Raw genomic sequence first — 26087 nt, forward strand, 5'->3', positions numbered from 1 at the left:
AACAACTCTGATTTGACCACTGCTACCAACCACACCAGTGCTAGCAACTACACCAGAGCTACCAACCACACTAATGACCACACACCAGTACTAGCAACCACACCACCAACCACGCCAATGACCACACCAGTGCTAGCAACCACACCAGAGCTACCAACCACACCAATGACCACACCAGAGCTAGCAACCACTCCAATAACCAGCGGCGGGAGGGCGAGGGTCACATACCAGCCCCGTCATGCCAGCCTCGGGCAACGCAGAGAAAGCGGTCCTGGTATTTCTGGCAACCGTCGGTACTCTATCGTTAACTCCTAGTACAAATGATGATCGATAGGCCGTGGGAAAAGCGATAGATTTGCGCACGTGTAGCGGGGTCCCTGCGATAAAACCGTGATGCTGGGAGCCCTGTAACAGCTGATGGGGATGAATGCGAAATAATTTTCAAAATATGTAGGTCACCGTAACGACATTTTCGAGCATTAATACGGCGGAAGCTTTGACACGGGAGGGCGTGATGGCAACATCTGGCATGGCTGTCAATCAGTGGTGTCAAAGAGGGCAGTGGTGCCAGAGGCGGTGGTAATTCTCGGTAGTTTTCGGTGTCGGTGGCAGAAGAAAGCGCCAAACAGAGAGAGGGAAATTTAGTGATAATTTAAGTTTCTCGTGCAATGTAAAGATCTTTTTTTCGGATAACAGAGATTACTTGGTGTATTTATTTTCTTGGTGTTGAATGCAACATTTAATATTGAATGCACATTTAATATTGAATGCAACATTTAATATTTAATGTAGCATTTACTGTTGAATGCAGCATTTAATATTGAATGCACATTTAATATTGAATGTAGCATTTAATACTGAATGCAGCATTTTATATTCATTGCTACGCCTTCTGCTATTAAATGGCATTAGCAGATGAGACCGACTCGCATCCCTTAAAATAATCAAATAAAATACAACCAACAAACCAACAAAAAAATCCCATAGTTGATAACTACAATACCACACATCAATAAACAACAACTACCACTAACATACCAAACAATCATTTCCATCACCGCAACAAGCATTAGCCAAACATCTAATCACATCCCAGTACACACTGCCCCCATTTAGCTGTCAGCCAGGCCTCATTTGCATCGGCGTGTGCAAGGGGAGTGCCGAAAGCAAGCAAGCACGGGAGCACGACTCCGAGGGACCACCGCAGCACGACTCGGCGCCAGAGGACGACCCGGATGTAGTAAAAACGACGTGATCCGGTCTTCGGCGAGGAATGAATCAGAGGTGTCTGGGTTGAGGAACTTCCTGCTCTTTCTTTCTTTCTCTGTTTTCCTCGCCCCCCCTCTCTCTCTTTCTCTCTTCCCCTCTCCTCTCTCTCTCTCTCTTCCCCTTCCCTCCCCCCCTCTCTCATACTTCCCCTCCCTTCTCTCTCTCTCTTCCCTTCCCCCCTCCTCTCCCCCTCTTCTTCCTCTTTTCGCGGGTTTGACTTCGTTTCCTGGTCTTTTCGCTATTTCTTTTTCCCTCTCTTTCGTTTTCTCTTTTACGCTGCTTTCTTTATTTCTTTTATTCCCATTCGTTCTTGCTTTTCCTTTAACCTAACATCTAGATCTATAAAATTTGCGGTTTTTCTTATTTTCTTCAACCTTTCTTCTTGCTTTTGATCTTCATTTCATCCTTTGTCACCATTTCACCTTCTGTTTCTTCCTTCATCTCTCTCTTTCTCCTTCCCTTCCCCTCTTCCTCTTCACAGCTACTCAACTCGTAAATAGGTCGTGTATATTTGTCTGTGTCTGGTGCGCGTCTGCCACTATCTCCGGTTCGCGTACAGGTTTTATCTGGCGAGCGCTGGTCTAAAGCAAAATTTCGCCTTTAACATCATATTTCACCTCACATCTCGCAAAGAAAAAACAAATTCATCTTGAAAATAAAATATGTTAATGTACCAACACCATCTAAACCATACCCTCAGATCAGGAAAAGAAGAAACAAAAGAAAAGAAAACGAAAGAGGAACACACAAACAGGCGACATGCGATAAGAATATCATATGACCCAGCACTCCCTTGAATGGACAAGCCCGGGCATCTGGTCGCGCGTTGTCTCGTCTCATTTACTCGTCGTCAACGTCACATCACAAGACTCTTCTCCGGAGAATCTTCAGGTTTTCTTGGAATTTAACTTTTCTTTGGCGCAATTAAGGGCAATCTTTACGTGTTCTGATCGTTAGAGATTGTGTTTGAGCGGGAGAGAGTAGAGACGGAGATAAAATGGCGGGAAAATGAATGCTGGAAAAAATCTAAATCTGATTGCAACTAGAGGACATGTGTTTGTTTGTAGACAACTATACATGCACGCACACATACATATTTGTATGTATGTATATAGCTAGATAGCTAGATAGGTAGACAGATATATAGGGAGGGAGGGAGGTTGGAGGAGAGAGAGAGAGAGAGAGAGAGAGAGAGATAGAGAGAGAGAGAATGAGATAGAGAAAGAGAGAGAGAGAGAGAGAGAGAGAGAGAGAGAGAGAGAGAGAGAGAAATATGTAGATAGATATACAGATAGAGAAAAGCAAAAAGAGAGAGACAAATATATATGGATATAAAGACAGACTGGGAGACACAGAGAGAAAGAGAGCACGAGGCAGACAGACAGACAGAGAGACTAAAACCCCAAGTTCCCTCTCCCCGGGCGAAAGAAAGTTCCACAGGTATGCGCCCGAGACAGAGCCCAACACACGTGGTTCCTGATCGCTTCCTGACAACCTTAGCACCAACGAAAGAAAAAAAGATGGCGAGAAATACCAACACCGGAAAGAAAACAGCTGGTGCAACGGCAGACGACGGGGAAAGAGTGGTCGTCGAGTTGGAATTTTGTAGAACGGATGGTCGTAGTATCCGCTGAAGGTCCAGGTGGTACTGGCCCGCCTGGTCCATAACAGGTATATACAGTACCACTTTACCAGGCCAGGTAGAAAGTCGGCGGCCATGCTAAGGTCAATATCAAGGTAGTGTGTCTGGTGTCTGAGAGCCCTCGCTTCATACATATTCCGAATGTGGTTGTGCATCAGGCGGTGTGAAATTCTGCTTCGTATATCGTTGGGGAAGAGAAAGAGAAAAAGAAAGGCTGAAAGAGAGGGAGGGAGAGGGAAAGGAGGGGTATAGGAAGGAGAGGAGAGGGAGAGAGGGAGAGAGAGAGAGAGAGGGAGAGAGAGAGAGAGAGAGAGAGAGAGAGAGAGAGAGAGAGAGAGAGAGAGAGAGAGAGAGAGAGAGAGAGAGAGAGAGAGAGAGAGAGAGAGAGAGAGAGAGAGAGAGAAAAAGAGAGAGAAGAGAAGAGAGAGAGAGAGAGAGAGAGAGAGAGAGAGGGGGGAGAGAGAGAGAGGGAGGAGGGAGGGAGGGAGGGAGAGGGAGAGAGAGAGAGAGAGAGAGAGAGAGAGAGAGAGAGAGAGAGAGAGAGAGAGAGAGAGAGAAGTAAAGAGAAGAAAGAGAGAGATAGAGAGAGAGAGAGAGAGAGAGAGAGAGAGAGAGAGAGAGAGACAGAGAGAGAGAGAGGTGGGGGGGGAGGGAGGGAGAGAGAGAGAGAGAGAGAGAGAGAGAGAGAGAGAGAGAGAGAGAGAGAGAGAGAGAGAGAGAGAGAGAGAGAGAGAGAGAGAGAGGCGGAAGGAGAGCGGGAAAGTGTGGAATAAAAGAGGAATACCTAAAAATAACAAACATTCTGACTTGAAAATGGGTCATGTCTCGTTTATCTTTAGAAACGAAATAAAATACTCGAAAAAAAGAAAGAAAGAAAGAAAAAAAAAACATATACACGAACACATAAATGAAACTATAGAATGAAGATAGTCCATCTCGTATGCTCTTTAAATCTGTCTATATATCTGTTGCTATCTATGTAATACTATAATGCTATATTTGTAGAGTGAAATGTTGGCATTAACGAGAAAAAAATATAATTAATCGCCGGATTTAAACCCCAAACGGTGATCACTATTTACCGAAGCATTGAATTTCCCTTCGCTTCTGTAACCTATATATTTTTTCTCTCTATGGTATAAATTTCCATCACTTCCTTATATTCCAAATGGTTCTCTATACTTTCTATGTCTCCAACCCTGAGTTTATGTCTACCATATTTACGTATATACAAAGCCTTAGTCACATACGAAAGCATACTCAGTATACCTGTGGACAAGGCAAATTCCTCTCTCTCTAACCTCTTTCCTTTCTTTCGAAGATTGCAGGCAAAAAAGAAAAAAAAAATTGGCGAGTGAAATCAAAACTGGACAAAAACACTTTCTTAACTACCATGCTCCGCTATGCAGGAGAAAACCACCGCTATTAACTACTCAAAAGAAACTAGAAAAGTGAAATTTGTTGCTGGTCAGTATCAGCAAGATTCATACCCCCCCCCACCCAACCTCCTTTGCCCCCCCCCCTCCCTACCCCATCCCTTTGACATACCAACTTGTCCAAAAGACTAAACTCATACCCCTATCCCCCTCTCTAGTGTCCCCACCCCCACCCTACCCCCTACCCACCTACCATACCCACCTGCTCAAGAAACTAAAACTTATACCCCCTCCGCCCCGCTTCCCCTGCCCCGATACCCCGTACCATACATACCTGCCCAAGATGCAACGACTGGGTATCCCGTCTTCTCTCCGGTCGCCACGCTGTCTTCTATCGACGTCTCGCTTCCCCGTCCGCCTAGACGTTCTCTTTCTGTCTCCTCTTTTTCTCCTCCTTATGTCTCTTCCCTTTCTTTCTTTTTCGCGCTCATTCATACCATCATTGGCGTAGACGATTTCGCTAATTCGTTTTGTCTCCTCTTTTTCTCCTTCTGCCTCTTCCCTTTCTTTCTTTTTCGCGCTCATTCATACCATCATTGGCGTAGATGATTTCGCTAATTCGTTTTGTTTCCTCTTTTTCTCCTTCTGCCCCTTCCCTCTCTTCCTATCTCGCGTCCATTCATACCATCATTGGCGTAGACGATTCCTCTATTCGTTTTGTCTCCCCCTTTTTCTCCTATCCCCTTCCCTTTCTTCGTATCTCGCGTCCATTCATACCATCATTGGCGTAGACGATTCCTCCATTCGTTTCTTTCCTTCAGCGATTTATTTTCCCTCCGAGGCCAATCTTCCTCATCCGCCAACAGGGGAAAATAGCATCGGGAATTTCTCTCTCTTTGGCCTAAATGGCGGTGCTTAATCCCCTTTGTCTCGCCGCTACTCTTCCGCCCGTTGACTGATTCTCGGTGGATTCGATCCTATCGGGGCTCTCACTCTCTCTCTCACTCACTCACTCACTCACTCACTCTCTCTCTCTCTCTCTCTCTCTCTCTCTCTCTCTCTCTCTCTCTCTCTCTCTCTCTCTCTCTCTCTCTCTCCCGGCCTTCCTGTCGCTCTCTCTTTCCGCCTTCCTTATCAGAGGCATCGTGCTGTGAGCGTCTCTCGGATTTGTAACCGCGGATTTACGCATGCTCGATCTCAGAGATAAAATCGCATATACAAACGCAAACACACACGCACACGTACACACACACAAACATAAGTAAATATCTAAATAAGCAAACAGACACGCACGCTCACAAACATAAGTAAATATCTAAATAAGCAAACAGACACGCACACACACAAACATAAGTAAATATCTAAATAAGCAAACAGACGCACACACACAAACATAAGTAAATATCTAAATAAATAAATAAATAAATAAATAAACAAACATACATATACATACACGCACGTACACAAACATAAATAAATATATGAATAAATAAATATATACTTATACATCCATACACTCACACACACACACCAACATGCATGTATGTCTAATATGTATATTCTTACACACTCATCATTAATTTCCCTTACACCAGGAATACAAAACACATGACTCATTACACCACAAGACGTATCTACAGTATGGCTATGGGGATCACCAGCCTTTTTCCTCAATTCAAAAACATCCCAACGGAAGCAAAACTAACCAACGATGCCACAATAACTCCAACCCCCTCCCTCCCTATTCTACCAAGAGGCATCGTGCCCCCTCCCCCTCCCCCCTAATGTTACCACCCCAACCAAGAGGCATCGTGCCCCCTCACTCCCCTCTCCCCCCCCCCAATGTTACCACCACAACCAAAGCGGCATCGTGCCCCCCTTCCCCTTGCCCTTACTCCCCCTCCCCCCATGTTACCACCACAACCAAGAAGCATCGTACCCCTCCCCCCCAATGTTACCACCCCAACCAAGAGGCATCGTGCCCCCTTCCCCCTATCCCCATCACCCCCCCCCTATCTTCTTCTCCCGTCTAAGGACCGGCATTCAGGTCACCGATGAATGAGTTTCACTGGGGAGGCGCGACTCGGGAGAAAGTTCAGTGCCAACGACCTGACCCACGAGGCACTCGCCCTGCTCCTACCCGCCGCTATACCCCCCCCCCCTCCCCTCCCCTCCTCCCCACGCTTCCACGCTTCTCCTTCTTCCTACCCGCCCGCCCCCTCCCTTTCTATCTACCCCGGTCGTTCGCCTCTCCCTTCCTAATGTATCTACTTGTCGATATACCCCTATCCATCTACCCGGCCTCTATCTACCTACTCGCTGCTCCCTCCTCCCTATCTATCCATCGTTATTCCCTCTCCTCCCTCTATCTATCTACTCGCTGCTCCCTCCTATCTATCTATCCATCGCTATCCTCCCCACCTCCTTTCCCCCTTTCCCCGCCCCTCGTAGCAGCAAGCAGAACAACGACACGAGAAAATATGCAAAAATTGTTCATGCAAAACGGGGAGCAAAATCGCGCTCTGTCGTAGCAGTTCCTTCCCTTTTAGAATCGCGAGTGAAGAAAATCCCTCTCATTCTTAGCACGCCAGGATCGTCCCATTCTTAAGACCAGCTCTTTTGAAAGACCTTTTAGAATCGAGACTTTGACTTTGACACGTTTATTGAGACAAAAGAAAAATTACATCTCAAAAGGATGAGGTAACTTTGGTTATCCTTCACCCTTACTTAACAAGTCCCTGTCCGGGCTCACAATTCATATACAAAACTTGGTGAAGAAAAGCTCTCTCATTCTCATCATGCCAGTATCGTCTCATTCTTAAGAACAGCTCTTCTGGAAGACCTTTTAGAATCGCGTGTGAGTGTAGAAAATCCCTCTCATTCTCAGCACGCCAGGATCGTCTCATTCTGAAGACCAGCTCTTTTGGAAGACCACAGGAGGCAAATCCCCATCTTTGACTGGATGTCCGAGGAACCCCGGGTCGCCAAAACATCACCCCTGAACCCCAGTATTGCAAAAATCGAAGGCTTTGCAACAGAGCATTTGGCTTCCTTTGCAACCTCGCGACCTCGAAGGCACACGCAGGTTGTGTTCCTTTGTTCGAATCTTCATATTTTCCTCTGAAAATTATGACGATAAAAAAGCTAGATACACTCTCTCTGTCTCACTCTCTCTTTCTCTCTCTCTCTCTCTCTCTCTCTCTCTCTCTCTCTCTCTCTCTCTCTCTGTCTCACTCTCTCTTTCTCTCTCTTTTATCATCATTATCAATAGAATTTCTATTCTCATTACCATCTAGCATTTATAAGCATAACGATAATAGTGATAATACATGCCATTAGTTTATAGCCAAAAAGTCTAAATAATTCGTACATTGCAACAAAAAAGCTTTTTTTTATTTTCCAAATATTCCAAAACGATTTAAATAATTGTAATATTTCCTTAGCTACTAAAACCAACAATGTCATTTTCACTAACAATACAAATAGAAACGAAAGAAAGATAGAATGAAAGAAAACAGAAATAAAGTAAGGAAGGAAGAAAGAGAGAAAAAGAAAGAAAGAAAGAAGTGAAGAAATAAAAAAAGAAAGAAAGAAGTGCAGAAATAAAAAAGAAAGAAAGAAGTGAAGAAATAAAAAAAAAGAAAGAAAGAAAAGAAAGGTCAATAAGAAAGAAAGAAAGACAGTAAGAAGGAAAGAAAGAAAAGGAAAACAGACAAGACAGAAAAAAAGAAGAAAAATGAAGTAAAAAAGTGAAACACAGAGGAAACAATAAAAGAAACCAGAGAGAGAATAAAAGAAACGAAATGCAGAAAGAAAAACAGCCGCTCTCTTCTCCTTCCTCCTCCTCCTCCTCCTCCTCCTCCCCCTCCTCCTCCACTTCTTCCTCCTCCTCCTCCTCCTCCTCCTCCATCACGCTGCCTATGAAAGCACGCCGATCGACTGCGCAAAACAACCGCTCATCTCTGCTTTCTAATCATGTTAACAGGAAATCCTCATTTTCTCAAGCACACTCCGCTACGGAAGGAATTTGAGGCGGAGGAATATAAAAGGAGGAGGAGGGGCAGGAGGAAGAGGAGGAGGAGGAGAGAGAGCGAGGCAGACATACAGAGAAAGATAGAGAGATAGATAGATAGATACATAGAGAAAGACAAAGAGAGAGAGAGAGAGAGAGAGAGAGAGAGAGAGAGAGAGAGAGAGAGAGAGAGAGAGAGAGAGAGAGAGAGAGAGAGAAGGAGAGAGGGTAAATAAAAAATAAAAAACCTGGAAGAACTGAAAGGTTACTATCTTTCTTCAGTTAATGTCAGTCTGTCTGTCTATTTAAAATTTGCAACAGACTTTTATATATCAGTAGTTAGTTTTTTCTTAAATATGATTTTTTTACAATGTATTTATTGTAATCTATAATTGCATCATTATGGAATAAGAATGGCAGAATAACCAAGGAAAATAAGATCTTATCTAACTGTGATAGACAAAATATGCAATTTCAAACAGAAATTATAAAAAAAAGTTATTATAAGGTAACCGCACACGGAAGAGAAACGGAAAAATAACAAAAAATAGCAAATGTTGTTTATCTGGCACACAGCGATAACAAGGTTAACCTCCATTTTAATAACAAACAACAAGAAATGACATATGCTAATGCTGCCCAACGAGGCCAGGGAAAGAGAGAAGGTCAGAATAGAAGCATAATGTCAGTATCAATTCACACTGCAAATATAAAAGTATAATACCAATTAACACTATATTTAAAACCAATGTCAAGAAAAAAAAGTTACAGATGTTCTATTATGACTCTATGCATACATTTGTAGTGCTAATTAATGCTGCAGAAACATTAATGCAGTCTCAATTAGCATGAAATTGAAAAGCAAAATATAGAAAGAAAAGACGTAGCTGTGTACAAACATTCATGCACGGAAGAGGTGTATGTATATATGCAATAACCACAACGCGCTGAAAATAGTTATTGAACATAGGAGTAAACACAGCGTAGAGAGAGAGAGAGAGAGAGAGAGAGAGAGAGAGAGAGAGAGAGAGAGAGAGAGAGAGAGAGAGAGAGAGAGAGAGAGAGAGAGAGAGAGAGAGAGAGAGGTGGATAGGTAGATGGTTGGATAAATAGATAGACAGATAGAGAAAGAGATAGAGAGAGAGAGTTGGATAGACAGACAGGCAGACAGACAAATAGAAAGATATAGAGTTGGACACACAGACAGACAGACAGACAGACAGATAGAAAAAAAGACCGAGCTATGATCTGATACGAACACACAACGCGAACACAGGGGGGTGTTAACTAGGCACGCGCAGGCGGATGGCGAGTGTGCTGCAGAAGGAAGGTGATCCCAGCACCACCATCAATATCCGCGGCAGATGAAAGTACAGGGGGATGAGTAACAGCACTTCGTATATGCGAGGTTTCTCTCGCAGACCTACCCAAGCTTGGGCCGGAGGAGGAGGGGTGGGGAGAGGAGGAGGAGGGAAGAGGGAGGAGGAGGATGGAGGATGGGGGATGGAGGAGGGAGGGGAGAGGGAGGAGGGAGGAGGGAGATAAGAGGTGGGGGAGAGGAAGAGAGAGGGAGAGGGAGGGAAAGAAGGAAGAAGGTGGAGAGGGAGCAGAAAGGGAGGAGAGGGCGGGAAGAGGGAGGGAAAGAAGGAAGAGGATGGAGAGGGATGGGAAAGGCAGGAGTGGAGAAAAGGCGCAGGAATAGAAATTTAGCAAGAGGAGGAACAGGGGGGCGAAAGAGAGATGGACGGAGGAAAGGGGAAGAGGATAAAAAGAAGGAAGAGAAGAGTAAAAAGAAATGAAAAGAGAAACAGAAGAAAGAGGAAAAAGAAGATGAAAAACGGCCGGGGGAAGAAGTAAAGAACAGAAAATCACGAAGAACGAGGAAGACTAAATCGAAGAAGAAATGGAAACGAAGTAAAGAGAAAATGAAAAAAAGAAACACCAAACCAAAAGCAGGATTGAAAGAAAAAGTGCGAGAATGAAAGCTAGAAAGGAGGAGGGGAACAGGCAGGCAAAAAGTGACAGAAGGTGAAAGAGAGAGAGAGAGAGAGAGAGAGAGAGAGAGAGAGAGAGAGAGAGAGAGAGAGAGAGAGAGAGAGAGAGAGAGGGAGAGAGAGAATAAGAAAGAAAGAAAGAGAGAGAAATAAGAAAAAAAGTTTACAAGCGAAAGGGTGCGGAACAGGGAAGTGAAAGACGAGAGAATGTGGGAGGAAATGAGGTTTGCGGGACAGGCGAAGAAAAAGAGAAGAAGAAAAAAGACGGGGGAAAAGCAGAGAGAGAGATAACGAAGATATCTGGGAAGACGTTTGGGGAAAATGAAGAAACTCGAAGAAAATAACTGTAGAATGAAGGAGAATGGGGGAATGATAGACATCTTTCTATCTATCAGTCTATTTGTGTGAGCGTAGATGAATAGCTAGGTAGGTAGATTGACTGACAGATAAATAATCGGACGAACAGAGGTAGATAAACAGATAATAAAAAGACAGATGGCTACATAGATAAATATAGTAAAAATTAATTGGCTATAAATATGTAGCCACACTCAAACACACAGACAAAGACACAGACACACACACACACACACACCCACACCCACACACCTACCCACCCACACCCACACACCTACCCACCCACACCCACACACCTACCCACCCACACCCACACACACCCACACCTACCCACACACACCCACACCCACCTCCTCCCTCTCCCAAACCCACACACATCCCGCCATGAATGAGCAGAGAATGTTCAACGTGCCGACCGGAAAATAGTGGAATGCGATGAAGTCTCGTAGTCATGCTTCAAATGTTCGAACGCGAGGGTCGAACGCAGCAAAGGGGAAATACTCAGGCGGGTTGTCCGTGGGTTACGAGAAAGCGCCGTGGGAGGGGAGGGGAGGGGAGGGACGAAGGGAGGGGAGGGGGAGGGGTAGGGGTTTGGGATAGGAGGGGAGGGAGGAGGGAGGGAGGAGAGGGGAGGGACGAGGAGGGAGGGGGGGGACGAAGGAAAGGGGAGAGGTAGGGTAGGGAGGGGAGGGGAGGGGAGAGGAGGAGAGGAGAGGGAGGGACGGGGGAGGGGAGGGGAGGGACGGGGAGGGAGGGAGGGATGGGGGAGGGGAGGGAAGGGAGGGAAGGGTGGAGGCGCTATGATGAAGGAGGGAAAATGAGTGATGATTAATAAGGAGGAGGAGGGGGAATTAGGGTGAAAAAGAGAGATGAGGAAGGAAGGAGGGATGAGACAGAATGAGGAATGAGGGAGTATGAGAAAAGAAGATTAAGGAGGAAGAATGAGGGAGGTGGAGGAAGGAGGAAGAAGGGGCCATGTAGGAGAGATAATGATGGAGGAGGTAGGAGCAGCGCAATAATTTCATTTTCTTACTCTCACTCTTTCTCTTTCCCTCTCTTCCTCTCGCTTCAAACCTCCGTCTCCCTCCTTACCTCTAGCACACTCTCCCTCCCTCCCTCCCTCCCTTTCCCTACGACCCTCTCTCTCTCTCTTTACTTTCCTCCCCCTTTCCCTCTAACACACTCTCCCTCCCTCTCTTTCCCTACGACCCTCTTTCTCTTTCCTCCCCTTCTCCCCCCCCCCCGCCCCGATCTTTTCTCTTTCTCTAACTGAACATTTTTTCAAGTCTTCCCGATCCGCGTGCAGTGGAAATGAATGGAAAATGACGTTAATTATAACTGTCCGCACAGTTATTCTTTCGAGAGAGAGAGAGAGAGAGAGGGAAAAAAAATCTCGTTTCTTCCTCTGGTGAAAGCTATTTCTTTAGGCCAGAACATTGGATTTTTTTTTTAATCATACAAACTGAAAATGAATTAGTTGTTCAAATTACGAGTTGAACTTCCGTTAGGTCTTGGTGACAATGTGTCTGTCTCTTTCTCTCTTTCTCCCTCTCTTCTCTCCCTCCTTCTCATTTTCTCTCTCTCCCTCCCTCCCACTCCTTGTCTTTATCTCTCTTTCCCTCTACCATTCTTCCTCCCTCTTCTCTCTCTCTCCCTCCCTCCTTATCCTACTCTTTCCCTCCCTTCCTCCTTCTCCTTCTCCTTTTCTCTCTCTCCCTCTCGCCCATCCCCATCCCCCATTCTTCCTCCATCAAAGTGTAAAATACAACGAATCAAAGATGAAAATTGTTGATATGAAGATTTCTTGCAACCTCGGCCCCGTAGAGAAAAGGCGAGGTCATTAGTCTAGATGAACGATTGAATATCTGCCTTTTTATCGGACTTTCTCTCTCTCTCTCTCTCTCTCTCTCTCTCTCTCTCTCTCTCTCTCTCTCTCTCTCTCTCTCTCTCTCTCTCTCTCTCTCTCTCTCTCTGTCTCTGTCTCTGTCTCTGTCTCTGTCTCTGTCTCTGTCTCTGTCTCTGTCTCTGTCTCTGTCTCTGTCTCTGTCTCTGTCTCTGTCTCTCTGCTTCTCTTCTCCCTCCCTCCCTTTCATTCTCTCTCTCTCTCTCTCAGGATCGTTCGTTCTACTTTGTCTATGCATTTCTCTTTCTTTCTCTTTCTGTTGTTGTGTTTCGTGTCTGTCTCTCTTTTTCTCTTTTCTTCGTCTCTTTCTCTTTTCTTTCTTCGTCTTTCTCTCTCTCTCTCTCTTTTCTTTCTTCACATCTCTCTCTCTCTCTCTCTCTCTCTCTCTCTCTCTCTCTCTTCTTTCTCCGTCTCTCTCTCTCTCTCTTTCTTTTCTTTCTCCGTCTCTCTCTCGCTCTTTCTTTTCTCTCTCCGTCTTTTTCACAGAAAAAAACACAACCCATTCTTTCCTTCTCTTCTAATCGCTCGTTATCCCTTTCCGCTCCTGCTCCATCTCCTTCCTAATTATATATATATATATATATATATATATATATATATATATATATATATATATATATATATAACTAAAAAAACTAACATCACAGTACAAACGAGGCAGATAATAAACGCGCAGAAAGAAGAAAAAGAAGAAGTAGAAGAATGATACGAATGAGAAAAATAAGAAAAAGAATAAATAACAAGACTACGAATGAGAAAAAAAAAAAAGAGAATAAGCACGAAGATAAAGAAAGCCGTCTCTCCGGCGCAGGACCGCACAATGCCTCCATCTCGCGGTATTTTGTTCTTCCGGCAAATCTTTCCAGAGTCTTTGTTCTTCCGTGAGAACATTTTCTGCGGCGTGGCGTCAGCTCTTTCTCTTTCTCCTCTTCCTCCTACGCCTTCGCCTTCACCTTCGCCTTCTCCTCTTCCTTCACCTCCTACTCCTCTTCCTCCTTCACCTTCTCATCTTCTCCTCCTTCACCTTCTCATCTCCTCCTCCTTCGCCTTCTTCTTCTTCTCTTCCTCCTTCGCCTTCCTCTTCTTCTTGTTCTCCTCCATCTCCTTCTCCTCCACTTCCTCCTTTGCCTTCTCTTTCACCTCCTTTTCCTCTTACTCCTCCTACTTCTTCGGGACACGAGCGATGCGCAAGAGTTTGCGAATTTATCTGGAAAGTTTTCCCTCTTTTGCTTTCTGTCTCTTTCTTTCTTTCTTTCTTTTCTTTCTTTCTATCTCTCTTTGCCTCTGTCTCTCTTTCTCTACATTTCGAGGTAGTTTTGCATGAGTTTTTTTTATCTATTTATCCCTCATGTCTATATCCACATTTACACCTCACATCTATGTGACACGGAACTGACATGACACGCCAACCTCTTTGAAATGACACGACACGTAATAATGTGGATAAGAGTACAAAAACGTTAAATAACGATGATTGAGGGAATTTAAAAAAAAATCAAGAAATGACAATAGGAAAGAAAAAAGAAAAAGAAAAAATGAAAGAAAGAAAGAAAGTAAAAAAAAAGCCAATGTGTCTTTCGGATCGCCATACACGCAAAGCAAAAGGAAGTCAAAGTTTAGAATTAACTGAAACGATCGGACGTGAATAAACAAAGAAATTAAATATAAAAAAACGTATATTCATTCCCAGCAACTTCAAGTCATGGCATAAGACACCATTGAGAAATTCTGAGAGCAGTCTTACCGTCATGTTAACTCAACAGCAACAGAGCATCAGAGAGGAACAAAGTTATTGATATTAGTATATTTGGGTGTAAATAGTCATCAATTTTCCAACAGACAGACAGACAAACCTGTACACACACACACACACACACACACACACACACACACACACACACACACACACACACACACACACACACACACACACACACACACACACAAACTTTACTTTGTCAATAACCCCATCTCCCTCCTTCTCTCCTTCTCTCCGCACGCCCAAAGGAGGAAGAAATAATGGAAGAAGAGAAAGAAGAAATCCCGGCCGCCCTCTCTCCTCGCTTTCTAACTCTTTCTTCATTTATCCAACTTATTTTCTTCCTTTCTAACTTCTAACATTGTCTTTCTCTTTTCAATTAATGTTTTCCGTCTTGCATTAAAATGAACATCTTCGCAGTACAAGATATTCATACCTTTTCTACATTTGTCAACACGAATAAGGTTCAGCTTTCTGTCTTTTAAATCGTTTTATTTACTCTTTTATTTATTCTTACCGGCTTGTTCTATGCCCTGAAAATTAACGGTTTTTATCTCTTTCTAACTTACTCAATTTAACTCGATCTAACACTAGAATCCTTTCTAACTCTTTTTTTTATCAGTAACGCTCCCTTCCTTTCAAAATCTCTTCCTGTCTTTATGTCTTTCTAACTCTTTCACATACTCTAATACTTGCTGCCTCTCTAACCAACCCTTTTGTTTCATTAGAACGAATGCTTTTTAACTCTTTCGAACTAACTCTTTCTTGTCTTTTTCATTAGAATGAACTCTATCTAACTCATTTGAAGTAGCCTTTTCTTCTCCCTAAAGGACTAGCTCTCGACAAACTCTCTTTGATTTACTAGAACTAACTTTCTAACTCATTTAAAATAGCTCTTTCTTGTTTCTGCAACAAATTCTTTTTAATTCATTAGAACTAACTCTTTCTAATTCATTCAAAGTAGCTCTTTTTTGTCTCTGCAACCAGCTCATTTTAATTCATTAGAATTAACTCTTACTGATTTAAAGTAGCGCTTTCTTGTCTCTGCGACTAACTCTTTTTAACTCTTTTTCAATCTAGTTCTCCCTTGTATCTCTAACCAACTAAATCCTCCATTCTTTGTACCAATTCCCTTTGGCGCACCGGAAGCGGTCTGGAAGAAAGAGGCGAGGCTTTCCTTATTAACAATTATCCCAGAACAAACATGCTTTACCGCGAGCTTTCTCCTGTAAAAGTGATTGATTCATTGTTCTTTTTCATAGAGAAAGTTACCGCGAAATGAATGGAAGATTAGGACGCATTGTTAGACGGAAGAAGAAAAAAGATTTGATCAACAGTCAGATTCATTGAGGATGTTAATAATATACGTATAAATTCATACACCTACACACATTCACACACACAAACACACACACACGCATTCACACACTATACACACACACAAACATAAACACACATTCACACACAATATGTACAACACACACATACACACACACACACACATTCACACACAGTATAGATACACGCACACACGCACGCACACATACCTGTCTACCAAACCGAGACAGACAGACTTCAAGCTCTGTCACTCCGTCTCTCTGCCTGCAAGCAAATCTCTCCTTCCACCGCCACTGGGAACCGACCCACACGAAGGCAATTCAGCAAACACAAAACCTCCGTCGATCGGAAGTCATGCAGAGTTCATGATGCATTTGCATGACTGCGTGCATGATGCTAATTGACGCGCGTTTGGGATTTATGTTGGGTCAAGTTCATGAGAGGGAGAGGGGAGGGGGAGGGAGAGGAAGAGGGGGATAGGGGAGAGTGAGGGGGGAGAGAGGAGAGAGAGAGAGAGAGAGAGAGAGAGAGAGAGAGAGAGAGAGAGAGAGAGAGAGAGAGAGAGAGAGAGAGAGAGAGAGAGAGAGAAAGAGAGAGAGAGAGAGAGAGAGAGAGAGAGAGAGAGAGAGAGAGAGAGAGAGAGAGAGAGAGAGAGAGAGAGAGAGAGAGAGAGAGAGAGAGAGAGAGAGAGAGAGAGAGAGAGAGAGGGAGGGAGGGAGGGAGGGAGGGAGGAAGGGGAGGAGGGAGGGAGAGAGGGAGGGAGAGAGAGAGAGAGAGAGAGAGAGAGAGAGAGAGAGAGAGAGAGAGAGAGAGAGAGAGAGAGAGAGAGAGAGAGAGAAAAGAAAGAAAAAAAGAAAAAAAGAACAAGTAAACAAGAGGAACGTAGACAGCATGCGTCGACGAAAAAAAACACCAAGACTTGCTCGTCTAAGTGGAAAACCTTGTAATCCGAAACGTCTTGCGGAAAAAGGAGAAAATACACAAGATAAAGGAAAAATAAGGACATATGAAAATAAAAATATGTGCATGTGAGTGTATTTCTATGTATGTGCGTGTGCGTATGTTTGGCTGTACGTATAAAAAAAACTCATCTCTAAGGAATTTTGAAAATAAGAATGCGTGCATGTGAGTGTATTTGTGTAAGAGCGTGCGTGTGCGTATGCATGTGCGTGCGTTTGACTGTGCGTATAAAAAATCCCTGAATCTCTAGTTTCTTGAACCCATAGAATAACAACAGCCACCGGTATGTGACCCAGCACTTACTTTCTCCCCAAAAGTGAGCATTTTTTAGTGCGAGTGTCTACCTGTGTCTAGGCAGAAGCAACAATTATTTGTCTATAAAAGGCCGACAAAGAGGATGGTTTAGAAATGGCAAACCGTACATGAAAACTCTATCTCAGTTTCTATTCGACAAAATGATGCTGGTTGGAACAAAACCTCCAGTGAATGGTAAAGAAATAGAATATGATTTCTTTCCTTTTTTTTAGCCATTTTATTGATAGACGAAAATGTGTTGGTTCCTTCCTTCACTTACAGCGTTGTCTTTATGGTGTTCGATTCCATAATATTCCTTCTATGGTTTTCGGTTCTATAGATTCATTGTGTGGCGTTCAATTTCCACATAGTCTTAATTCCATGGTGTTCTCTTCCATACTAACCACGCCATACTGATCACTCCCATGGCATTTACTCTATGGTGTTCAATCCCATGATGTTCACTTCCATGACTCATTTTAAGGCATCCAATTCCATAAAATTCGTTTCATGGCGGTCAGCTCCATAGTGATCACTCCATGGTGTTCTAGAGCGTTCAGTACCAGAGTTCCATAGCGTTCAAACGTTCATGTTCATTTCCCCGCGGAGGAAATGACCTCTCCTGGACCTCGTGACCAAGATAGCAAGAAAAATCCGAGGCTGGAGGTCAATCCCAAGACTCTACCACGCATAAGAAATGACCAAATGAATTATGCATGGTATTAAATTCAGCGCGGGGGGGGGGGGGGATAATGCGGTGACTATATATCCACACAAACGACGGTTGGATATTCTGAGGGTCAAGTGCGAGGTCACGAGGATGAGCTACGTCATAAATTTAAATGCGGATAAAGAAGGACTGTAATTGGTTTGAACTTTTTATTCTCAACATGATTACCATTTTCTGAATAACGGTGGAGTGAACATCTCTCTCGAAATTGGTGAATGAAAGTTACAAAGGTAAGGTTAGAAGGGAATTGTTAAACGGAAAGCTACAAATCCTTTAATTAATAAATATACAAATCACTCGGTATACAATTAAATACACAGTAGCAAAGCGAAGAACAAAGAAGGACGAGACATTAACAAATAAAAACCGAAACAAACAAACATAATCAGTAAAAAAAAAGAAACGCACACACGAAATCATAAATCACCCTTCAAGGAAATTTAAAAATTAAAAAACGTGTCAATAAATGTCTACAAGAGAAAGTCAGAGATGAGAAAGCAACGGAATATTAATAGGAAGTGGGACAAAATACATTATTTTTTCTTCCTCTCCTCTCCTGACTTCACGTACAGAGGCAAACGTGACGTCATCATTTCTTCATCCTGCACGTAGCGTCACATTAAACATCCGGGTTTTTTGGGGGTTGCAGTTCCTCTGGGTTCTCATGTTGCATGAATCATACACATGTACATGCGGTATACACAATCCTTCTATAATTTCTAATCTTTTTTAGTCTTGTGCTCGCTATTAGAGTATATTTGGTTAACTTTCTTTTCCCTCTTTATATCCCCTTTTTATTCCATTCTCCTCCTTTCTCCCTTCTCCTTCCTTCTACCCTCCTTTCTCTTCCTCCATTTTGCTTCCTCCTTTCCCGCAGCCTCGTGCCAGCCAGCTGTAGGATAATTACTTGTTCCGCCCTCAAGTCTCCTCTCTTGTGCATGAAACCCCGCATCTACCTCGCCCCTTTCCCGCCCACCTGCCGCCCACAAGTGAGACTGTGTAGGCGTTCCAACCACCCACAAGGATGCTCCGTAGGGCCTCATAACTCGACGGAACAACTATGTGTGTGGCATTTTATCCACGTGTGCAGCCGCCATGTTGGAATTCTTTCCCGCGTTTTCCGTTTTAATGATATTCATGTGATAGATACGTCTGTTTCTGTTGTTTTTTTTTTCTTCTGTTTGTTTCAGGGTAAACATTCTTTTACAAATCAATTAAGTATTTTCTTGCTTGTCTCCTAAGTGTGAACGGATGCATTTTCTTTTCTTTCTGCTAACCTGCATCCGATTCCTTGAGTTGCTAGAAAAAAAGAAAAAGAAAAAAATCCTGCAAATTCATGTTTTCAAAAGATGACACGATAAAAATACATCAGTAAAAAAACTTAAACAATCGAAGTTGCAAAACGAAATTACACACATAAAGTTAACGAAGTTCCGGCACGGAATCAAACACGCGCGCCTGCCTCCTTTGCACGCGGACACGCAATGCTAAAAAAAATAATTCAAGCTTTGGAATGTTAACCGCTTGTCGACACGTGACTAGCACATGCCTACGACCGCCTCGGCGATGTTAGTCTTCACGAAAGCCCGTGTTCAGCTCCCCCCCCCCTCCTTGCCCCTACCCCATTCCCTCCCCTTTCCTGCAATAGCAATGGAAAGCTTGCAAAGTTGCTGAGGTCACCGTTCTGTGCGATATCATCTCTCGTCGTCAATATCTCTTTCGTATCTCCCTCTGCGTATACCAAAAGACGAAGCACAGGATTTTTTTTATTTTTTTTTATTTACATACTTTCTATTCAGGTGATTGTGAGTAGACATTTAGATAAATAGAAAGCAAACGACTAATTGGCAACCGAGCGCCAATGGTTGTGGGTCAGAGCCACCGCAGGACGCGAGGCGGGGCGGGTACCAACGCATCATTAATTACGTATTTATTCCTCCACCAACCGTCTTCTTTCGCGGGAAATAAGCCCCACACAGGATCAAATACATCCTTAAGACATGTATTCCGCAGATAACCCGCTGTCCGAATCCCCTCCAAAGGGACTGGTGTCGAAATGAAGAGAAAGCCCTTGCCAGTTGGTTCCCCTCTGACCCAGTATTTTTAGCCGATCATGTGGGTGTTCGTCTGTGTCTTCCCACTGCCGCTGCGTTTAGGGTTTTCAATAGCATTCGTGGACGGGAGATTTCGACGGGTTTTTGGTGGATTCCAGTTGGATGTTGATGGATTTCGATGGTTTCCAGGGAGTTTCACTATGAGTTTTAAAGCTACTTTCGAAGTGGCTGCGTTTAAGGATTCTGGGAATGTTCGTTATGATATTGGAATTAACGAGGATGGTTTAGCGAATAACAGTTGCGTTTCTACGTCTTTTAGGAATTATATAGAAAAATTAAACTACAGGTTTCCGAGTACTATGTTATATACACACATTTTTTTTTAGCGGCAGCTTGAGTAACTTTTCATAGTAATTTTTGAAGACAAAAAAAGGGAAAGATTCTGAAATGTGAGTTATAATTTTTAGCACTGAAAAGCACAGTCAAGTCACTCATATCTGCCCTTTAATGCTCCAACCAAAAAACGAGACTTTCCGGCAATAAATTACATCTTTTCTTGGAGAAGGGGAAAAAATGGCGAAAATCTAATGCTTTATTTCTCGCGTCCTTACTGCAAAGTTTCTAGTGGTATAAATGTCAGCAGTATGTATGCTAAACACATTTAGAAACCTTGCGGTGTTTTTAAATCTTCCATGGTTTATAATTATTATTATTTTGGCGAAATATACTGACTATTTTTATTTTTTACTAGGTTATGTTCCACGTGTACATAATTATAGAAGAGGAGAAGAGGAAGTGTTGATACAAATAAACAAGCAGTCTATAATGATTATAAACTAATTATAAAACTACAGGTTTCATCTACCTCTCACTCTCACTCTCCCTTCCCTCCCTCCCTCTCTCTCTCTTTCTTTCTTTCTTTCTTTCTCTCCCCCCCTCTCTCTGTGACTCTCACTCTTTCCCTTCCCACTTCTCTCTTTGTCTCTCTCCCCCTTGCCTCCCTCTCTCTCCCTTTCCTCCTTGCTTCACTCTCTCTCCCCCTTTTCCTCACTCTCTCTCTCTCTCCCCCTTTCCCTCACTCTCCCTCTCTCTCCCCCTTTCCCTCACTCTCTCTCTCTCTCCCCCTTTCCTCTCCCCCTCTCTCTCTCTCTCTCTCTCTCTCTCTCTCTCTCTCTCTCTCTCTCTCTCTCTCTCTCTCTCTCTCTCTCTCTCTCTCTCTCCCTCCCTCCCTCTCTCTCTGTGACTCGGCAGGATGTAGCGGTAGAAGAGCTTCTAGGCGACCAGTCTAGAACATCCCTCCCCCCTCCCCCTCCCCCTCCCCATCTGAACCTCCCCGATACCCCCCTTCTCTTTACCCCCCCCCCACCCACCCAACCTAACCCCGCCCCGACGCCCCCCCCCCGACCCCCACCCCACGCACACTTAGACAACAGCAAGAATTACCTCCCTTGCCTGAATATCGCAGTGCTTTCTAGCTTATAGAAAGTTCTGCTCTTGCGCGGGGTGAAGGATCGAAGAGACTGGCGTGGCGTAACGTTCACATGTTGGGCTTATGGCTTGTAGAAGGATAAATAGGCCACTCATGTAGGTCGGGAACGTGTCATGGACATATGAGGAGGATGAGTTTTCGGATAAACAGATAGATGGACATAACTGTAGAAGAGGAAGTGTTGGTATCGATTAACAAGCAGTCTATAATGATGTATAAACTAAATATAAAACTAGAGGTTTCATCTACCTCTCTCTCTCTCTCTCTTTCTCTCTCTCTTCTTTCCCCCCCTCTCTCTCTCTCTTCTTTCCCTCCCTATCTCTCCCTCCCCCTCTCTCTCTCTTCACCCCCCCTCTCTCCCTCCCTTCTTTCCCCCCTCATTCTCTCTCTCCCCCCCCTCTCTCTCTCTCTCTCTCTCTCTCTCTCTCTCTCTCTCTATTGGTTTGTCTGTCTCTATCTCTTTCTTATTCTTTCTCTGTCTGAATACATGTATATATATGTATATACTATGCACTTATTTAATATTCACATATGAATATGCATATATATAGATATGAGTAAACACACATACGCATTCGCACGCACACACATATATGCATACATACAATCATATATACACAAAAATATAATAAGAATAAATTAATATATATATAAAAATTAATGTATAAAATACTAAAAATGAATGAATAAAATAAAAATGAATGAATAAAATACTAAAAATGAATGAATAAAATGCTAAAAATGAATGAATAAAATAAAAATGAATGAATAAAATACTAAAAATGAATGAATAAAATACTAAAAATGAATGAATAAAATAAAATGAATACACAAAATAATAAAAATGAATACACAAAATAATAAAAATGAATGAATAAAAAAATGAATGAATATATAAAAATAAAAAGAAATGAATAAATAAAACAAAATTATATAATATACGAATACACAAATTAACAAATAAAACAAAAAATGTAGAAATGCTATATTCATCTGCTTATTTGCACCCGCCCCGCCCCCCCCCCCCAACCCCCCCGACACAGCATCGCCGCGTACTCTTGCAAACACGAGTGAAAGCTCCGTCTCGTCCGTCGGCCCGACTTTCGCTGCCCCGACCGACCGACCGACCGACCGACCGACGGCGGAGAGTATATACCCCGCGCCGCGCATTCCTGAGCCGACCGGACCCGACACGCCCCGACGACCCGACGCCTTATCGCTTCCTTCCATCGCGATCTTACCATCAGGAGACAAAAGTTTTAATTGAGGTTTGCCAGCGCCTCGAGAGGGTGGGGGCGGGGGGAGAGGGGGAAGGCGAAGTGGGGTATGGGGTATGGGGGGAGGTGATAGGGTGGGGATAGGGGGAGGGGAGAGAAGGCGAGTGGGTAGGGGAGGGGGAGGGAGGAGGGAGGAAGTCGAGAGGATGGGGTAGGAGGGGAATGATTATCTCTTGGACTATTTTTATCGTTTACCCCCCCCCCTAATTACTATTCTGACTTTGAAATATACAGTATATATATATATATATATATATATATATATATATATATATATATATATATACAGTATATATATATATTTTTTTTTTCTCTCGGATTGTTTTATTGTTTTTCTTCTTCTAATTACTCTGACTTTGAAATATACAGTATATATATTTTATATTATATATATACAAATATGTCTATTCTTCTAATCTGTCCAATCTATAAATATACATCTTTTCTCTTCACTCTATTTTTTCCTTTTTTTCCTGTGTGGGTGGGTCGTGGTGGTGGTGTTGACGATGATGATGATGATGATGATGATGATGATGATGATGATGACGATGACGACGACGACGACGATGATGATGATGATGATGATGATGATGATGACGACGACGACGATGATGATGATGATGATGATGATGACGACGACGATGATGATGATGATGACGACGACGATGAGGGTGGTGTTGGCGGCAGTGAAAATGATGATCATTCCAGAACCAGCGCTACATCACGGTAATGCAATGATACAATGATAATACAATAGCATCTAAAAAAAATGCCGTTATTGCATCACTACCGCTAATAAACATGCAATCGTACAATAATGATAATACAATAGCAACAATTTTTTTGTTATCATTGCATCGCTATTGTTAATTCTGTTTTTCATCTATTAATCTAAACAGCAATATAATAAATAGAAACAAACTGATATAAGACAATACCTGATTGCAGCAGCATATCATTTGCAGCGAATAATTACCTTATAACATGTCGTCTATCTGAAAAGACAAAAGCGCCATTAGTCACAATTTCAAGAAAGTTATTTCAATATAAAGTTCGTATTAATAATAATGATAATAATCATAATAATCAGAATAACAACAATAATGATAATAATGATGATGATAATAATAATAATAATAACAATAACAATAATAATAATAATAATAATAAAAACTATAATAATAAAAATGATAATAATGATGACGATAACAATAATAATAATAATAAAAATAATAATAACAAAAATAATGATAATAAAAATAATACAGGTTTTGCAAAAAACGGCATCTAAGTTCGTTACTTACAACCGATAGATGGCGTTGGCGGCGTCTCCACGTTATTACTGAAATACTAAAACCAATCCTAACAAATATCGTAAAAACAGAAGGGCAAAATTATGAGGTAAACAGTAATTGTGAGGCTAGGATGCTAAAGAGGATATGAAGGAAGGAACCATAATATAAACAATAGGCGATCTGCCAGGATATGCTACAGGCCTATCGATCACCTTGTCGCCGCCTTCACGCTTATATAGGCCTATGCTAACACGCGCTCCACCGCATGGGTCGGGTGTCGGGTCCGCGTTCCTGTTTCTTTCTTTCCGTTTTTCTGTATCTGCTTTTCTTTGTCTTTCTTTACCCGGTTTGTCTGTCTTCTTTTTTTCCCTCTTCCTCTCCTTCTTCCCTTCCCTCTCTTCCTCTACGCCTCTCCTCCTTTCCTCCTTATATCTCTTCCTTTCACCCTCCCTCTCTCCTTTCCTCCTTCCCTCTCTCCACTCGTCCTATCACCTTACCGATATGTCAGCCAATGACTCTGAATTCTTTTAATACTTGTAATTCTTTATAATTTAAGTGTTGTATTTATTTTTAAATATTATTATACCTAAGCTTTGTATATGCAATGTGAGCCCGCACAGGGACTAATTTAGTAAGGGTGAGGATAACCTAAGTTACTTCATCCTTTTGCGATGTTATTTTACTTTTGTCTCAAACGTGTCAAAGTCAAAGTCCTGTCCATCATAATTCCCCGATAGAGAGAGAGAGAGAGAGAGAGAGAGAGAGAGAGAGAAGAAGAAGAAGAAGAAGAAGAAGAAGAAGAAGAAGAAGAAGAAGAAGAAGAAGAAGAAGAGGAGGAGAGAGAGAGAGAAGGGGAGAGGGAGAGAGGGAGAGAAAGAGAGAGAGAGAGAGAGAGGGAAGAGAGAGAGAGAGAGAGAGAGAGAGAGAGAGAGAGAGAGAGAGAGAGAGAGAGAGAGCAGAGAGAGAGAGAGAGAGAGAAAGGAAGAGAGAGAGAGAGAGAGAGAGAGAGAGAGAGAGAGAGAGAGAGAGAGAGAGAGAGAGAGAGAGAGAGAGAGAGAGAGAGAGAGAGAGAGAGAGAGGGAGAGAGAGAGAGAGAGAGAGAGGGAGAACCTCACTTACTCCATGATCACCCTCGGAAACACGGAGTCACTCCCCGCTAAAAGTGTGACGAGGGTTGTGCAAGTGTGAATTACAGGCGCTTCCACGCGAAAGAGGGGGAGGGTGAGGGGGAGGGGGAGCAAAGGGTGAGGTTGAAGGTAAGGTTGAAAGTGAGGGGGGAAGCAAAGGGTGAGGGTGAAGGTGAAGGGGTGGGTGGAGAAATGATGAGGGGGCGAGTGGGGAGTGAGGGGTGAGGGGGAAAAGGAGAAAGGGTTGAGAGAAGCAAGGAGTGAGAGTGAGAGGGAAAAAGGGTGTGGATGAGGATCTAAGGGAGAAGGGAGCAAAGGCTGAGGAGGAGAGGGGAAGGGTTAGGAGGAAGGGGTGAGGGGTGAAAGGGATGAGAATGAGTGGGGGGTGAGGGTGAGGAGGATTAGGTTGAGGCAATACTACTTTTGTGTTTTTTATGGGCGTTAGGGAGAGAGGGGGCGGTGGGGTGGGAGGGAGAGAAAGGGAAGGATGGGGGAGAGGGAAGGAAGAATGGAAACAAGGAAGAAGAGAATAAATGGACGAATGAGTGAAAAATTGGAGGAAATAAGGAAGGAAGGAAGGGGGAGAGGGGGGCTGAATGAATGAATGAACAAAAGAATGAATGAATGAGGGAGCAAACGAGAAAGGGAGGACGGAATGAGAGAAAGAGAGAAAGAGAGAAAGAGAGAAAGAAAGAAAGAAAGAAAGAAAGAGAGAGAGAGAGAGAAGAGAACGAAAGGTAGACACAGAAAGAGCGACAGAAAGACAGACAAAATGCCACGAATCTGATGTCGCATTAACCCTCTCCCCTTTCCCCCTCTCACTCTCATAATCACCTCCAACCCTCATTAACCGGCGAATCATCCTCTCCCTCATTATCTCATTCTACCTCTCATTACCTTCTCTCTTTCCCTTCCTCCTCCCTCCTCCTGCACAAACACTTGTGAAAATATTAATTACAAAATCAATGAGGAAGATTGCAGGAGGTTATGAGAAGAGAGAGTGGGAGGGAGATGGAGAGCGAGAGCGAGAGAGAGAGAGAAATCAAAGAGAAATATATAAATAGATAAATATACACGCAGATATACTGAGACACATGGGAAGAAACAGCTAGACAGATAAAAGAATAGAAATTACAATGACCAGCACCAGAAAATCCAATTAAAAAAAGAAATACCACAGACGAACATTTTTTTTCTTTTTTTAACATAAC

The 26087-nt window shown here is 43.1% G+C and overlaps 2 protein-coding genes across 5 annotated transcripts in view; one reads left to right on the forward strand and one right to left on the reverse strand.

The window, feature by feature from the left end:
• The window catches only part of LOC113826247 (harmonin), a 208498-nt gene that overhangs the window by 98022 nt on the left and 84389 nt on the right, over positions 1–26087 (reverse strand). For all 4 annotated transcript variants that reach the window (XM_070138316.1, XM_070138311.1, XM_070138301.1 and 1 more), the window contains exon 2: positions 23431–23449. The gene's annotated coding sequence lies outside the window, so the exon portion shown is untranslated. The remainder of the gene's footprint in view (positions 1–23430; positions 23450–26087) is intronic.
• LOC138866106 (uncharacterized) overlaps positions 19748–26087 on the forward strand; it is a 22015-nt gene continuing 15675 nt past the window's right edge. The window contains exon 1 of the mRNA XM_070138018.1: positions 19748–19939. Within this exon, the coding sequence (XP_069994119.1) occupies positions 19748–19939 (192 nt within the window). The remainder of the gene's footprint in view (positions 19940–26087) is intronic.

This window comes from Penaeus vannamei, chromosome 24 (genome assembly GCF_042767895.1).
Source record: "Penaeus vannamei isolate JL-2024 chromosome 24, ASM4276789v1, whole genome shotgun sequence".
Lineage (NCBI taxonomy): Eukaryota > Metazoa > Arthropoda > Malacostraca > Decapoda > Penaeidae > Penaeus > Penaeus vannamei.